A 19443-nucleotide genomic window follows, 5' to 3' on the forward strand; every position below is an offset into this window, starting at 1 on the left:
AAAAATCACAGTTTGATTGGTACACCCGGTATACAATGACAATTTACCTGTTTAGCAACAATATTATTACAGCGATATTATTAAAGAATCGAGACATCAGAAAATTCGAGACATCAAAAATTACCCATTTTTAAGGTGGTACGTTAATTTCTTGGAAAAGTGTATGTAAAAAGTGGAAGAAGTTTCTCGAAACACCGATATGAAACTAAAAGAAATTTCTGAAAACACCGAGAGGAACTTAAACGAATTTTCGGAAATAATAAAAATAAACTTAGAGGAATTTTATACAAAGACAGATAAAAAATTCGAAAATGGTTCCAGTAAGTACCAAGCTCAAACAGTTGATAAAGTGCAGAAAATATAAACAAGAGAGGTGTTAATTAGTATCTCGGTTCTCATCCGAGATATCGAAATGTAAATGTTAATTCTGCTTTGTCGACTATGAGAAAGTATTCGACACAGTTTAGATAGGTCTGGATGGATGGGACATTAGGTTAACAGCCGGTTTGTACTAGAATCGGATAACTGACACTAAAACTAAAGGTCAGACGTATGAAGAGTTTCCTAATATAAAAGGAGAAACAAATTTCACATTAACCCATTTGTTCCCAGTGTACTCATTTGGGTACACACCACAAAAACATTTTTTTTGTCTGTCGGTGTTGGATAAAATATTGTTTAAATGACATGTGGTAGAATGAACAACAAAGAGTGTCCCTGTAAATTTCCGGGAAAATAACTGTATGTGTTTGCGTGAAACCTAATCTAAAATTTTTGGTTATATTTACACCCGTGGTAGAGCATTACATTTTTATGACTTCTTGTGTGCAATTTATGCATTGATTTGATAAATCTGTTGAATTTATTTTATAAAGTAAGTACATTTTACAAGTAATATGAAAAGTTTTCTGACAAATATCCGAAATCAATATTTTTTGGCAAGTAAATGTTGATGTACTCAAATGAGTACACTGGGAATAAGGCGACGTTAAATTATTATTATAATTAAAAGTGCAGCATTATTAATGATTATTTGTGCAGGAACATTTTACGGAAAATCTGCAAGGTGTTACAAAAAATTTTTCGATAGCTGCAATATGGATTTGCTAATCATTATTAGTGCAGGATTAATTAAAAATGCAGTATTATTAATGATTATTTGTGCAGGAACATATTACGGAAAATCTGCAAGGTGTTACAAAATTTTTTTTCGATAGCTACAATATGGATTTGCTAATTATTATTAGTACAGGATTAATTAAAAGTGCAGCATTTTTAATGATTATTTGTGCAGGAACATGTTACAGAAAATCTGCAAACAGGCATTGGCTGACATTCATGATGACGACAATGATATTGACATTATTATAATACCGCCTGTGAGGGACTATCAAACCGATAAAAAGGACATCGATGACGATGACATTCAATGTGACACACTGCCGTTAGATGTACCCGGAATACTAGCAGTATTTTTACAAGATAGTCTCGATATCGACAGCGATTCAGATGATGATGTTCCTTAATGTTGTTCTGAAGCTATTTCCTTGTGGCAGTTTTATAATGAACTATTTTAAATGGGACATAAGCCACAATTTTACCAAAAAAATGAATTTATTAACGTTTTGACGCCCAAGTCGATATAATAATAATAACAATATAGGGTACTATGTAAACTTGAATTAGAAAAGTCTAGTAAAATTGAACAGAACATCAGCAGAGAGAAAATGAAAGCTTTAAAAACTTTAAAAAATGATGACTCCATAACAATCCTACCAGCGGATAAAGGAAATGCAACTGTAATAATGGACAAAATGCAATATGAGGACAAAATTACAGATCTAATTACAGATGGACCTTATACCAAATTAACGAAGGATCCAACGAAGACACTGGAAAACAAAATCTATAGAACTCTATTCAAATTTAAAAATGATCTAACGTACTATCAAAGAAAATTAATGACACCTCATTACAGTAAGACACCACATTTTTATGGAGTACCGAAAATTCATAAAGCGAATATTCCACTTAGACCCATTTGTAGTACCATCAATTCTCCTTGTAGTGAACTATCAAAATTTTTATTAAATATTATAAAACCATTTGCAAATAATAATGACACATTTATAAAAAAATACACATTTTTTAAACAAATTATCAAATATTGAATTTAATCCAAATAATATTTTAGTAAGTTTTGACATAAACAGTTTATTTACAAATGTGCCATTAGATAAAACTTTAAACATAATCAAAACTAAATTAGATAATGATAATACATTGACAACTAGGACAAGACTAAATGTATCAGCTATAATGGAGATATTGACATTATGTACTAATAATACCTATTTTCAACTAAATAATGAATTCTATAAACAAAATTTTGGTCCAGCAATGGGCTCTTCTTTATCTCCATTATTGGCTAATATATTTATGGAGGATTTCGAAACTAATATAATTTCTAAACAAAATTTAAAACCCACAGTATCGTGGAGATATGTAGATGATGTGTTTTCAATATGGCCTCATAGATCAGAATTGTTGGATAGATTGAAAAGGAATATAATAACACTCTGCCTTTCCTCGATGTTTTAGTCTCAAAGAAGGATGCTGGATATGAGACTCCAGTGTATAGGAAACCAACACACTCCAACAGATACTCAATTACTAATCAAATCACAACATCAACGTTAAAAAAGGAATCATTAAATCCTTATATGATAGAGCCAAAACTACTTGTCCTAACGAAAATTCATTTTTAGAAGAAAAACATTTGTTAACATCTGTTTTATTTAAAAAAAAATAATTATCCTTTATCGTTTATAAATAAGGAATTGTCAAGATTGGATCGAATGGAACCGAACAACGTAGAACGGGATCCTATAACATCCACAAGAAATAATACGAGGAAAATATCAATACCATATATAAAAGGACTATCCGAGAAACTTAAAACAATAGGAAATAAATTCAACATTTCAACAACATTCAAAACAACAAACACATTGAGATCTATTCTATCTAAAACTAAACCTAACAATGAACAAGAAAGAAAAAAAATAGTATTTATAAAATACCTTGTGAATGCGAACAATTTTATTTAGGTGAAATATCAAGACTATTAGAAGTTAGAATAAGTGAACATCAGTCTTATAATTACGTATTTTTTATGGGAAATAAGCCACAATTTTACTAAAAAATGAATTTATTAACGTTTCGAAGCCCAAATCGGGTTTCGTTGTCAAAATACAAAATACTATTAGAATAAACAAACATGTTGTTGCTAAGTAAAAAAATTCTTCTAATAATTTATTTAATCTGACTCATTTATATTGGCAATTCAGACGTATATTATACATTTTAAAGTAGAAGACTTTAAAATGATATCGCCAATATTTATGAGTTGCGTTCATGGGACGACTTTACTAAAAGATAGTTCATTCGATTACATGAAATCAATCCCAACTCAAGAATATCCGTCGCAAAAAAATCATAGCATGTGATCTGTCTTTAAAAAGACAACCAAATGCAACGATGACAGTAAAATTATCGCGTTAGAGATTCCATAGTAAATCACGAGGGAAAACCAGGAAAAAACCTCGTGATACTATCCCGACATCGTAAGTATTTGGTCTTACATTTAATATACCTTCAAAAAACTAATACCAAATTCTGACTTTAATATGTTTAAATTATAAATATTATGAATATTACATAGATATACAATAAGTAATACTAAAATATAAAATTTGTACTAACTCGATATGTTATTGACTTACTAATCGTGGTATTTTCTTTCTATTGACTTCCTCTTTCAGTATGGGTAACCACATCCTACTGCATTCTACCGAGGAATTTGCGACACAATTGGTTTCATTTAGCATAATTAGAGCCGCTTCTTTGATTTTTCTCTTTTTACTATCTGATTCTTTCAGGACTATACTTGAATCTCTCCACTGAACTCTATGTTCATTATCCCATGCGTGTTGACATATTTGAGATCTATCAAATTCTCTATTTTTAATATAAGACTGATGTTCACTTATTCTAACGTTTAATGATCTTGATATTTCACCTAAATAAAATTGTTCGCATTCACAAGGTATTCTATAAATGCAATTCTTTGTTCTTTCTTGTTCATAGTTAGGTTTAGTTTTAGATAGAATAGATCGAAACGTTAATAAATTCATTTTTTAGTAAAATTGTGGCTTATTTCCCATAAAAAATACGTAATTATAAAAATGCCACAAGGAAATAGCTTCAGAACAACATCAGTCTTATATTAAAAATAGAGAATTTGATAGATCTCAAGTATGTCAACACGCATGGGATAATGAACATAGAGTTCAGTGGAGAGATTCAAGTATAGTCCTGAAAGAAACAGATAGTAAAAAGAGAAAAATCAAAGAAGCGGCTCTAATAATTATTATGCTAAATGAAAACAATTGTGTCGCAAATTCCTCGGTAGAATACAGTAGGATGTGGTTACCCATACTAAAAGAGGAAGTCAATAGAAAGAAAATGCCACGATTAGTAAGTCATTAACATATCGAGTTAGTACATATTTTATATTTTAGTATTATTTATATAATATCTATGTATTATTAATATTATTTATAATTTAAAATAGCATATATACATTAAAGTCAGAATTTGGTATTAGTTTTGAGAGTAAACTAAATGTAAGCCCAAATACTTACGATGTCGGGATAGTATCACGAGGTTTTTTCCTGGTTTTCCCTCGTGATTTACTATGGAATCTCTAGCGCGAGAATTTTACTGCCATCGTTGCATTTGGTTGTCTTTTTAAAGACAGATCACATGCTATGATTTTTTTGTGTCGAATATTCTTGAGTTGGGGTTGATTTCATGTAATCGAATGAACTATCTTTTAGTAAAGTCGTCCCAGGAACGCAACTCATCAATATTGGCAATATCATTTTAAAGTCTTCTACTTTAAAATGTATAATACATGCCTGAATTGCCGATATGAATGAGTCAGATTAAATAAATTATTAGAAGAATTTTTTATTAAGCAACAACATTTTTGTTCATTTAGTATTATTTTGTATTTTGACAACGACACCCGACTTGGGCGTCGAAACGTTAATAAATTTTTTTTTTTTTTGTAAAATCGTGGCTTATTTCCCATTTAAAATAGTTTATGATGTTCCTTTAATTACTAGATTGCAATTCAACGAAAATAGGACAAAATCGAAGGCCCTACTACACAATGGATAGATACAGTAGTTGATATTATAATGACTGAGGAAGATGAATATTTAGTTCATCAAGAGAAAGTAAAATTACAATTGGTCTCTATTTACACATATGATCAATGTTTTAGTGGTGAATACCTGGGGTTGTATTTACTTGCAGCTAACAAAATCGACATGCTAAATTTTGTTAACATCTTCTATAGACGTTATATGCGAGTATTTGATAAAGCTCCGCATTCCAGACATCTAGCAGCCGTGCCATTTAATATTCGTAAAGATACAGGTGGTTATTATCCGCAGAAAATTGATAAACAACTATGATGAAGCATATATCATCTTCGTGCAAGCTGGATTTGCATCAAATGCAAACCCACATTATGTTTGCAAAGAGAGTGTTTTATAAAGTACCATACTGAATAAGCTGTATTGTAATATACACAATAAATAAATATTTAGTTAAAAGATGTGTCAAATTTTTAAACGTCATTATGTTCCCGTTGTACCCATACCCATATGAGTACATATTCTAAAGTCATTCTAAAGTCTTCTTCTCTTCTTATACTTGTTGTAGATCTGTCAATCGGTTAATTCCGTAGTTGAGCATTTCTTGACAGATAGACTGCCAGCTATCTCTTTATTTTTTGGTGGTCTTCTCATTCTCTTCGTCTTTGCCTACCCCATCTTACTACATCTTTCACGCCACATTGTTCCCTGATGATGTTGTTTCGTATTCTATCCCTTCTTGTCTTCCCTGCAATTGCTCTTAGTGTCTTCATTTCGGCTGTTCGTAGCATGATTTTGGTTTTACTGGTGTCTTCTCTTGATTCGATACTATGGGTCATAACAGGTCTGATGCAAGTTTCTAAAGTCTATCAATATTATGTATTTAGAAAAAAAATATAACATGGGAACAAATGGGCTAAATGGGCTTTCGGGCTCTAGTATGTATTTCCAAATGACTTTTCAAATTACATTTTCGACTAAATTTTTTAAAACAAATTTCACATTCAAAGGGCTTTTCATCCGTATGTAATATCAAATGGTCTTTCAAATGACCTTTTTGAGTAAATTGCTTAAAACAAATTTCACATTTAAAGGGTTTTTCAGCAGTGTGTGTCCTCAAATGTTTTTTCAAATCACTTGCTCGAAAGAAGTCCTTAAAACAAATTTTACATTCAAATGGTTTTTTACCAGTATGCATTTTCAAGTGGCTTTTCAAATTACAGTTATGAGTAAATTTCTTGAAGCAAATTTCACATTCAAAGGGCTTTTCACCAGTGTGTATTTTCGAATGGGATTTCAAATGAACTTTTTGAGTAAATTGCTTCAAACAAATTTCACATTCAAATGGTTTTTCACCAGTATGTACTCTTAAATGATGTTTCAAACCATTTGCTAGAAGAAACTGCTTGAAACAAATTTCACATTCAAAAGGTTTTCCAATAGCATGTCTTCTCAAATGACGTTTTAAAATATGTCGTCCTGCATATCGCTTCAAACAAATTTCACATTCAAAAAGCTCTTCACCAGTAGGTCTTGTCTGTCTGTTACCAGTATGTATTTCCAAATGGGTTTTCAAATGACCTTTTTGGGTAAATCGCTTTAAACAAATTTCACATTCAAAGGGCCTTTCACCAGCATGAATTTTTAAATGACTTTGTAAAGTACATTTTACAGTAAATTGCTTAAAACAAAGTTTACATTCAAAGGGCTTTTCACCAGTATGACTTTTCAAATGGGTTGTCAAATTTCCTTTTTGAGTAAATTGCTTCAAACAAATTTCACATTTAAAAGATTTGTTACAACTCTGCATTGCCAAATGATTTTTTAAACGACTTTTATGGGAAAAAGACTTAGAACAAATCTCACATTTCAGTGGTTTTTCTGTAGAATCCTGATGGATTTGTTTTTCATTATTAGAAAAATCTTCAGGTAATGTTTCCTGAATTTCATCCTCTGTCTGAGAAAGACCTAAAATAAAAACATAAACATAAACATTCGAGTTTTTACATCATTCACACTATTACAGTCAATGGATTTTTTGGACCTTGATTTGAGTAGTCTGTTCATAATGTTGCGAAACGCAACCTTTAGAATTATGGTGCAACTGACGCTCGCCCTTTTTTCCTTACAAGCAAAACAGCAAATTCGTTGGGTGTTTGAGCTAGTTTATCTACATGCATGCAAATGCGTTGTTCTCCCGCGTTTTTGAGAAATCCCCACTCTGTTCACATGAGTAGCTTCAACCAGCAAACCCAATATGTCACAAAATGCATGAAACAATCGGTTTATTTAAGAAATAATGAGAATTGAACCTTGATTTATCTGTTTTAACCCAATTAGAATATTTTTGTATAAAAAGTTCTTCTTATTCTTCTTTTTGTGTAGACATCTGTCTTGTGTCTATTTTTTCAATGTCCCTCCAGTAAGTTGTCGTTCCAGCGTTTTCGTGGTCTTCCCACTGATCGTCTTCCTATTGGGGAACCGTGTCTCGCTGTCTTTACTACTCCATTTGTTCCCATGCGGCTTATATGATCGTTCAATTATACTTTTCTATTTCTTACCCAATCCTTGATGTTTTCATCTTACATCTCCGTCATACATCTGTACTTCTAGCTCTGTCCCATAGTTTCTTACCATTGATTTTTCGAAGGGTTTTGATCTCTGCTGTTTTTAGCACTTTTTTACCGTTTCTCTAGCAGGTTGTGTTTCTGCCGTATATGTCATTACAATAATAAAAAACCGCTTAACGCCGTAAAAATGAGTGGCGCATACAATATTCCAGCTACAAAAGATCTGATATGAATATTACGTGGCGCTAAAATGTATTTTCATTTTGATGCAATCCAAAATTCTAGTTTTATTTTAAAATATTTTTCCATAACATTTGCTAAATTTGAAGTAAACGCGCCACAAAAGAGTTTCAAATTTCAAACTGCATCAAAGTTACTCTTTTGTGGCGCGTTTACTTCAAATTTAGCAAATGCTATGGAAAAATATTTTAAAATAAAACTAGCATTTTGTTTTGCATCAAAATGAAAATACATTTTAGCGCCACGTAATATTTATATCAGATCTTTTGTAGCTGGAATATTGTATGCGCCACTCATTTTTACGGCGTTTAGCGGTTTTTGTATTCTTGTATCAGGAGTTTTTCAAAGTTATTTATAAATTAAATGTATGAAGTTGAATGTAATGTTTCTCGATTAAACGTTAAGCTTTATAAATGGTCGCCGTTGTCGCATTATCTCCCAAATGATCTAGTGTCCATTGAATGTATACTAGATTTTTTTTCTATTCGAAATAGATTAAAAAATATATTGGGATAGCCGGTAAATGAACTCAGATTGCCCGTTGCCAGGTCAAATTTAGCGTCGTAACCACTACAACTACATAAACCATTTCGGGAATAACCGATAATTGGTTATACTTTTGTAGCTTAATAACTTCTAAACGGCTTAACCGATTTTGATCACTAAACATGAGTTTAAAACGTATTCACAAGTAGTATCTGCAGTATCGATTTAGCATTCGAAGCGAACAGTTCGTTTTTGCGTGTGTGATCGGTGAAAATTAGTTTTGGTGAGTCGGTAATTAATAAAATGGAAGTCAATACCATTGGCAAAGGACATCCACCCGATCGGGGAGGGACGATAAATATTAATAATATGGAACTGGATCAGGAGGAAAAACAAACACAAATAAGTCAAAATGCAAGTTCACAGGTACAAAAGGTAGCAAAAACACAATCAAATAACTTTTTTCCAGTTTATCAGGTAAGCGATAACAATAATTCTAATGAAAACCAGTTGTTAATTAAACCTATTAAAAATAAATATACACAAGGAGACCAAGGACCGTATTTTGTCTATTTACAAAACCGAAACGGGCACATTGGCCGTCTACATCGAATCGCCACCGCGCGTCTTGTGCTTTCTGCAGAACCTACGGTAAGAGATAATATAGTTCACATCAGCGTTATTGGTAGAAATAAAGTTAGAATTGAATGTAATTCATATAAAAGCGCAAATATTTTAATTGATAGTAAAAATTTATTAGAAAAAGATTATGACATATACATTCCTAATTTTATGGTACAAAAAAGTGGAGTAATTAAAGGGGTCGATAAAGGTATCTCAGAAAACGAATTAAAGGACATTATTGTTTGTAAATATGGTAATTTTAAGGTATTAAGTGTAAAAAGAATGAAAAGAAAATCAAACAACGAGCTGATAGAGACGGGTACGATAGTGGTGACTTTTAGAGGATAAATGATACCAAAAGAAGTTATCATTGAGAGAATGATATATCAAGTCGAAACCTATATACCGAGAGTAATACAATGCCTAAATTGTTTAAGGTATGGCCACGTCACGGGTCAATGTAGAGGGAAAAAAGATGCGGACAATGTGGACAGGAGCATGAATCTGAAGCATGTGAGTTAACAGAGCCTACTTGTTTATTCTGTTTTGGAAAACACTCAGCACTGGACCGAGCAAAATGTCCTGAGTTTGAGAAACAAAAGGCTATCAAATATCTTATGGTAAACGAAAATATGGCATTTGAAGAAGCAAAATTAAAATACAGTAATAGTTATACCTCAGCCTTAAAAACATCATTTCATTGTTTTACCATAGAAAAACTAAAAATTAAAACTAGCTTTCATCAGCCGGAGTTGTACGGTGGACCTGAATTACAAATTTCTTAATGAGATGCAAGAAAATACATTCCTAAGTAGCCGGTACTTTTTATATATTGACCATTAGCTCTGAAGATGACTTTTATGTCGAAAGCGCTTAGCTAAGGAAATTAAAAAACATTTACACACTTTAATATACTTCTTTCACTTCTTTCATTAAAAACATCAAATGCAGGAAATAGATATACAATAACAACAAAAAGAAAATGGAGCGAAGCCACTCAAAATAAATCGGTTTACCCATATTCGGAAGAACATGAAAATATTTTAAACAATCCTAGCACCTCTGCGTACCCGCCTCTACCAATTCCTAAGAATATTCCAATGTATCACAAACAGGTAACACAAAATAACCAAACAACAAACAAAAACCTTAGTGAAAATATATTAACAATATTTAAAAATATATTAGGTAAAAAACTTTTGCCGACAGAAAATAAACAAATAATGGAAGAATTTAAAGATAGTCTAGAAAAAATTTTAAATGGATCTAACAAGTAAAAAAATCTTACAGTGGAATTCACGATCGATAATACACAATAAGGGACATTTCGAAAAATATATATTTGAAAATAAATTTTTGGCTATATTATTGAGTGAAACTTGGTTGAAACCAAACACAAACATATAATTATTCTCGATATAATATATTTCGCGAAGATAGACCGCAAGGTTTTGGAGGGGTAGCAATATTATTAAATAAAAACATAAATTTTCAGAATAACTTAGATTTTTATAAAATAAATAATGTAATGTGTGTTGCAGTACAAGTCATTTTAAATCAAAATATTTTAAATCTATATTCTCTATATGCAAAACCTAAACTAGGTATATCGAAAAATGAGTGGGTCAGGTTCTTTAATAGTTTAAACAAACCATTTTTAGTGGGGGGAGACTTCAATTGCCATAATAAAATATGGGGATGTGATGAAACTGATCGCGAAGGGATAAATCTTTTTGAAGCTATGGAAGAATGTGGACTTAATTTCTTAAATGACGGTTCGGAAACATTAATTCGGAGGTCCATGAATAAAAATAAGTCAGCTATAGATCTAACAATTTGCTCAGGAGATATCTATTATAAATGCTCTTGGCACACAGAAAATATGAGTCTGGGTTCAGACCACTATCCAGTAGTTATCAAATTTGCACATGATAGTAATGTAAATACCTGTTTTGATAATAATGATATAATTAGAAATAGAATTAAATGGGATATTAAAAAATCGGATTGGACAGTTTTCTCTTACTTGTTAAGCAATAAACAAAAAGACAATATAGGACAAAATACAGAACAAGAATATCAAATGTTTTATGATTCTATAAATGATGCTAGTAAAATTAGCATTCCAGAGAAGAGAAAAGTGACCAATGCAAAATTTAATAAACCATGGTGGAATAATGAATGTAGGGAGGCTATTAGACTACAAAAAGAGGCCTTTTTACAATTTAAAAGAATATCTAATCACGAAAATTACTTAAAATATCAGCAAGCAGAAGCATATAAAAAAAGAATTATTTTAAATAGTAAAAGAGCCTCATGGAAAAATGTATGTAATAGTTTGAACAAAAATACACCGATAGGTAAAATATGGAGTGAGATTAGAAAATTAAAAACGCCTATAATCCACCTAAAAATCCAATAGTTGAAAATGAATGGATCGAACTATTCTTTAACAAAATTGCCAGACCTTGGGTCCTAGAGGAAGAAATTACATGTACAACGAACAGTACAATCACTGAAGACAGTAAATTTCTAACAGAATTATTTAATTTGGAAGAGCTTAAAAATTGTTTAAAAAACAATAACAACTCAGCTCCAGGAAAGGACAGTATTCACTATAGTATGCTATATAATTTGCCTATCCAAAGAAAAATACAACTACTAAATATAATAAACCGCATATAGACCAGCATGGAAGTTCCAAACTCATGGAAAGAATATATTATAGTCCCAATTCTCAAGCAATACAAACCCGCAAATTGTCCTGATTCATACAGAGGCATTTCGCTATCGTCACGTATCTTGAAAACATTGGAGAGAATGATTAAACAAAGATTAGAATTTTGGCTGGAGAAAAATTCTCGACTCTCTCCAACACAATTTGGATTCCGAAAATCATGTTCAACAATGGAAAACTTATCACACTTGGTACTAGATGTTCAACTCATTTTCTACTAATAAGTCAGTTGTAGATACATTTATAGACGTCGAAAATGCATATGACAATGTTAATCTGGTAAGCCTGTATCACCAAATGAAGAAAATGGGAATCCCAGATATACTATGCTGGAGAATTTATAAACTTTACAGTAATAGAATCTTGTATATCCAAATTGGGAATAAACTATTAGGTCCCAGAATATCAAACATTGGGATACCTCAAGGAAGTATTCTAAGCCCAATATTATATGCTATTTATACTTCGGATATAGGTAAAAGCATATCAAATAGTACCCAAGGTAAAATATTACAGTTTGCAGATGACATATGTATTTACGTAGACCAAAACGAGATAGAAAAGGGCTGCAAAATAATAAATGAAGTATACAGTTGTTTACTTGAAGACTTGTATCACTTAAATTTAACAATATCTTTAAATAAAACACAAATTTACATATTCTCCAGAAAGCAAAAACTTCCCGAACTAGTAAAAATACAAAACGTCCAGTTCAAAGTTCAACCTAAAATTAAGTATTTGGGGATGATATTAGATAGAAAACTGAGCTGGAAAGACCATATTGAATACATTGTGACAAGAGCTGAAAAAGGTTATAATGCATTACGAGCAGTAAGTCACATAACTTGGGGAGCAGATGCCAATATTTCATTAATAATGTACAGATCATACATAAGATCTATTTTAGATTATGGATGCATATTTTATAATCAGGCAGCCAAAACTCATCTTAAAAAAGTAGACGTGTTATCAAATAAATGCCTTCGATTATCTATCGGAGCTCTCATAAGCACCCCATTGTCAAATTTAAGTATAGAGTGTAATGAACCACCACTATACCTAAGAAGAAAAACTCTATGCGAAAAGTTTATACTTAAAAGTATTGCTAAAGAGAGTTTAATAGGGGATAAGTGTCAAAAACTTTTTATACATGACCTAACGAGTGAATACTGGAAGAAAAAACCTTCTTTACTACTTGCTGAAACATATAACAACTTGCGCCAATTTAAAAATAAATTATACACATCAAAAATATCACCCACATTTCAAATATATCTAAATAGCACTCCTAATATACAGCCAATTTACATGAAAGATTATTCGAACTTTCCAGCGAATTTAAGGAACTCTATGTTTAATGCAGATATAGAAACACTATGCCCACAGTATTACCAAATTTATACATATGCCTCAAAGATTAACTCTAAAGTTGCTGCTGCCATATGGGACCCTAAAACACAGTACAAAGAAGGAATAGGACTGGATGAAGATACGACGGTATTTACAGGCGAACTAATAGCAATATTGAAAGCAATGCAATACATAGCCACGATCAACAATAACAACAATAGATTCGTAATACTGTCAGATAGCAAAAGTGCTCTAAGTAAATTGGAAAAGTGGACAGGACATAACAATCATATTATTATAGAAATAATAAGAAACTTTATTGAACTCAAAGCCAAAGGCAAAGAAATATCTTTCTGCTGGATAAAAGCTCATTGCAATTTAAAACACAATGAAATTGTAGACAAACTAGCAAAGAGTGCTACAGAACTAGAAACTAACTGTGAATATAAGCTAACACTAAATGACGCATATGCTTATATTAATAACAACAAAATGAATAACTGGAAAGAATGGTATACCAACTCCAAAAAGGGACTGTATTATAAAAGTATTCAAACAGATATTCCATCTAAAGGCTGGTTTAGTGATTATCAAGGCAACAAGGTCCTCATATCATATATATGTAGACTTAGGTTTGGTCACTCCTTAGTTCCAGAACATAAATATAAAATAGGATTGTCTGACACAAACTGTTGTGAATGTGGAGAATTAGGATCCGCAGAACATATGATATTAGAATGCAAACTAAAAGAAAAAGAAGTAGAACATTTTATAAATCAAATTCATACTAAACAACACATAAGAAAACCTTTTAGTTTACAAACACTGATTGCTACAAAAGATAAAAGTATCTACGAGATCCTAATTAAACACATTAATAATATAAAACTAAAATTGTGAAATTATATATATAAGTTACCTTTGTTTACCCCATTTGTTGACCCTCCTTTCCGTGGTCTGGTCTTGTTTGATTTTGCTCTGAAAGACCCCTGAGCACTTATGTATCCCAGTTAATAATCCTTAGGTTAGGAAAAAAAGAAAAAAAAAACACATAATAAATAAATAAAAAAATAAAAAAATATATATAAATAAATAAAAAAAAATAATTAAAATAAAAAAAAGAAAAAAAGAAAAAAAAGAAAAAAAAATAATAATAAAAAAAAATATGTGTGTATATATATAAAATAAAAAAAAATGAAAGAAGCTATCATTAAAATAATAAGTACTTATATTTGTAAATCATTATTATCAAATAGGTCATTCATATTCAAAAATATAATGAGAGTATAACAGATATCTCATAAGATTTTAGTTAGTAAACAAATTTGGTTCGGCTAATGGATTAAGTCCACAGTCAAGAAATCCGATAGCACACACACACAAGTAGTATCTGATGCATCCACGGTCAAGTATGGTAACTGAAGCTATTACAGGAATTATTGAGCTTGAAAACCGTTTTTCCCATAGGAAATAGATTTGATCATACTTATGAAGCCTATAACTTAAAAATTAAAATTTTCCCGGATATGAGGTATACACATATGGGAAACGAGAAATGGGTAAATGAGAAAAGAAAACAATACTTTCGATCGGATATACATCATAGGATAATAAAAAGTAAATAAATGTACACCAATGCAGGTAATAATAACACAAACATCTCGTCTAGTAACAGAGGGCTATGAATCATGATACAATTTAATTTTATAGGTAAGTAATACATTATAATTAATTCTGCATTTTTTTATCAAGATTTCGTATTGGGCGAACATCAAACGCTCAGTTATTGGCGCATTTCGTAGGTTGAAATTTTGAGTAACTGTCGAAAAACCAAAATTTTTAAGTTTAGTTTTTCAGTTTTTTGGCTATACTGAGCCGTGTGTATGTCTGAGCTTGATCGCTTAGGCACCATTAGAAAGCTTAACTCAGTCCTATTGATTTGGTGTATTTTCGGTTTTCTTGTCTCTCCTTGAACCTAAGATATATACGCCCAAAAATGATGCCATTTTGTATCTACCTAGCCCTATAGCTGGCTTACGGGTAGTCAGAAGCCAAAAATTACACCGGTTCTGAATCGGCACTCACACCCTCTTGAAACACAGAAAATAAATTCAGATCGGTGTAACTTTTCCACACACATACATACATACATACATACATACATACATACATACATACATACATACATACATATCCACAAACATTTTCCAATTTTTAAATAAAAATTGAGTTATATTTCTAAGCTCGGTAACTTTTGAATGGTATAACCATTTTTCAAAATTAAACATGCGTTGGAAAGGTACCATCTGTACTATCAGAAGCTGCAAAGGTCGAACTTATGTTTTTGAAATTTTTGGGAGTTTTGGGGACGAGAACGAAAAACTGACCCTAAATGGGAAGGGCAGTAAAATCCACACCCTTGGACTAAAATGGAGAGGTAACATATGGATGGACGAGTCTTTTCCTAAACTTTAAGATGGGATTTGGCCCAATTTTCAATTCAGTCAGGTTTAGAAAATCAAAAATTTCGTGTATATATATAGTGTCGCATGTAGGGGTGTTGTGCGCCACTGGCGAGAACTGCCGTTCTCTGGTAATTGGTCTGATGACTGTTTTGTAAATTCTGCCTTTCATTTCTTTTCCGATATTGTTATTTCTCCATATTGTTTCATTCACTTGATCTTCCAGTCTGTTTCAAGCTTTCCATAGCTAGATAGTGTGATGCCGAAATATGTAAACTCCATCACTTGTTGTATTATCTGACCCTCCAGCTCTAATTTACATCTTACTAGAGTTGCTGTTATAATCATGCATTTTGTCTTTTTTTGGGGTAATTATAAATTGGTGCAGCATACGTTGTAAATCATTTTCACTTTGAGAGATTAGTATTGCATCGTCTGCATAGCAGACAGCAGACTATTGTTTTTCTCCCATTTGGTATTTTTTTTGTAGTTCTTAATTTTGTCGTACAATTAGTTAAGCAGTTGAACAATAGATGACTTAGGGAATTCCCCTCTCTTATCCTATTGCCAGCTTCAATTTAGCCAGTTAGTTCTTCATCTACTTTTACTTTTATTGTGTTGTTCTGGTAGATATTTTCGATCGTTTTAATTATTCCTAAAGGTGCCTCTCTTGCAGACAATTAATGGATAACATCCTTTAATTTGACGCTGTCAAATGCCTTCTAAAAATCCACGAAACATAAATATGCCGGTTTGTTGTATTCTAACGATGTCTCTTGAACTTGCCTCATTATAAATATTGGGACCGTGCAAGGTCGGCAAAGCGACACCTATTTCTACGCTCTGCAACTTTATCCGAATTTTTAATTATATTGGCCAATTATATTAGTCCTGGTTACTGGATAAGTGTCAAGGTCATAGCCCAAAAAAATAATAAGAAAAAATAAGATTCAGGTTATGTTATTAAATCGTAAATTATTGTATGTAGTAAATAAAATTAGTTATTAAAATGCAGTACTGCAAGCAAAATACAATTAATTTTTACCTTTATATAATAATTGCATATCATATCAATATTGTGGAGCAACATATAATTTTTCTTCTCCAATGACAGTAGATATGAAATGTACGTCAATTTGACAATTTCAATTGACAATATGAATTATTTAAGAAAGTTTCAATATTTCTCCGCTCTCACATTCTCACAACTCAGTACATTGAAATGCAGATTGTAGATGGCTAGGATGAGCTTACGATAGAAATAGATTCTGAATCTGAGGTCTCATCTTTTATCATACAACAACGATTATTTGCTGTTAAGAATAGAGTTGCACAAGTTTGACTTGAATGTTTGAACTTGAATAAATTAGTATTTTTTTACGTTTTTCGTCAATATTTCTAAAACTATACTTTAGCGTAAACAATGTTCTATACAAAATTGTTCTACATAAAATTTAAAACAAAAAAAGGTCCTATATATAATTGTTATAAAATCAACGCTTCCAGAGTTACGGAGAGTGAAAAGTGGAGGTTTTCGATATTTTTTATATTTTTTGGGCAATTGATGATGATTTTGGGTGGTGAGGTTGACGTTTCTTAGAGGGCTTATCACTAACATGCCACTGAAATAGCAAATTTTATTTACAAAACACAATCCTGTTAAAGAAAATTTCTTTTATCAGTAATAATATTATAAATTTCCCAAAAAATATAAAAAGTATCGAAAACTTCCACTTTTCACCCTCCGTAACTCTGGAACCGTTGATTTTATAACAAATATGTATAGGACCTTTTTGTTTTAAATTTTATGTAGAATCCTTTAGAAACCGCATAGTTTTAGAAATATTGACGAAAAACGTAAAAATCTCCGAATTTACCGATTTCTTCCCCCTCTCCCCCCAAACCCGACGCTCAAAATGGTGTGACTTTTTTCTTAACATTATGTGGACCATATAGAACAATTTGGTGTTGGAGGATAACTTTCACTTTGGATCTCTGGGTGTGGGTCTAGTTATACCATACTATTAATGCATATTTATACATTAATTTTTTAAAAATTTAAACCAAACATTTGTAGCCTGTATCCGAAAGAAATTTAAATTGTAGATAAATGTAGGTAAAACCATATAGACCTGGATCCCGCGTACCAAAAAAAAGTTGATTAATAGTAAGCTGAAAATTTGTTAAAGCTTAACGGTGTCTAGTCAGACAAACTTTGATGTATGGGAACACTGGAACAGGGGAAGTTTCAATTGTGGAACAGGTTAAAAATTTGGAACGTCAGACTACGTAACCGTTCCATGTATTTTGTCGGACAGAACTTCCAATTGATTTGTTACTATTTCATTAAACTCTCATGCAAAAATCAGACTGGTGTTTATCACCAACTGGGCATTTTAATGAGTGGAACATGAAGAACATGTCAAATGACAGGAATCATGTTGGTTAGTAATAGCAGTCTGATTTTTGCATGAGAGTTTAATGAAAGGGTAACAAATCAATTGGATGTTATGTCCGACAAAATACATGGGACGTTTTCGTAATCTGACGTTCCAAATTTTTAAACTGTTCCACAATTAAAACTTCCACCGTTCCAGTGTTCCCGTACATTTAAGTTTGTCCGACTAGGCACCGTTAAGCTATTAACAAATTTTCGGCTTGCTATTAATCAACTTTTTTTGGTACGCAGGATCCAGGTCTAATAACCCAATGGTTAGTTTTGAATTTTAAAGAAATACCAACAAATATACAGCAATACGTTTGTATTGTATTTTCGAGTGAACTAGCAGATTGGTACCAGATGTTTTTTCTAACTGGCCCTTAAATGCCTTTTTTAATAAAAGAAAGTCATAAAAATTCCAAATCATTTTATTTTGAGCTGTCCATTGAGACACATGTTACTGTGCTTGATCTGCTAAATACAAATTTTAAGATTTTTTCACTTGAATACTATTTTGTCCTATTGTAACACCAGCGGAGGTGAGGGGGCAATATAATACAATCAAGGGCTTCTATGTAAAATATGAACGAAAGTTGAAAAGGTGGAAGATTGTGATTCGGTAGTTTTTTTTTTTATTTAAGTTAAAAAAACAATGTTACGTAATAGTGATGTAACGAATATTCGTATTCGCATTCGGGAATATCCGCATCTTTTTGCATATTCGCATTCGCGTTCGCATTCACAAAATTTGTGCGAATGTTTTGCGAATATGAATATCAGAGAAATAATAATTTGAAAATAAAGTTAGATTAATAAAATCAAAATTTATTCTCTTTCTCATCTTTTTTATTAAAAAAAGGTAACTTAACCTCTTATAATCAGATTATCAGCCTTCATGTTGTTTTATTATTTGGCATAATGTAATAAAGCTTAAGATTCAGACTGATTTACACTAAATATCAATTAACTTCTCATTACAAATTTAGAAAACATTTCAAAAATAAAAACAAATTTAAAAAAAACTGAGCATTCGCATCCGCATTCGCGAATGTCGTTATTAGATATTCGCATTCGTATTCGCGAATGTTCAAAAAATGACATTCGTTACATCACTATTACGTAATGCGCTGTTCGAACCATCCTACGCCCTCCCCGTGTAACGCGCCGTAACGTTTTACATGACCCCCCCCCCCCAACTTGCGTTACGTAATACTTGAACCTGAACGCTCCCAAAGTAGATTAAATTACACTTTGTATGATAAAAAAAACTATCCAACGAATTCTTTGTTTTAATCTAGTAACACTC

The 19443-nt window shown here is 31.6% G+C and overlaps 1 protein-coding gene across 4 annotated transcripts in view; it reads right to left on the reverse strand.

Annotated features, from left to right (window-relative positions):
* The window catches only part of LOC114328568 (oocyte zinc finger protein XlCOF6.1), a 108919-nt gene that overhangs the window by 57331 nt on the left and 32145 nt on the right, over nucleotides 1-19443 (reverse strand). The window contains exon 2 of one of the 4 annotated variants that reach the window (XM_028277450.2): nucleotides 7095-7196. The exons of the other annotated variants lie outside the window; for them this stretch is intronic. Coding sequence (XP_028133251.1) covers nucleotides 7095-7196 — 102 coding nt within the window. The remainder of the gene's footprint in view (nucleotides 1-7094; nucleotides 7197-19443) is intronic. 4 annotated transcript variants of the gene reach the window in all.

This window comes from Diabrotica virgifera, chromosome 5 (genome assembly GCF_917563875.1).
Source record: "Diabrotica virgifera virgifera chromosome 5, PGI_DIABVI_V3a".
Classification (NCBI taxonomy): Eukaryota; Metazoa; Arthropoda; class Insecta; order Coleoptera; family Chrysomelidae; genus Diabrotica; species Diabrotica virgifera.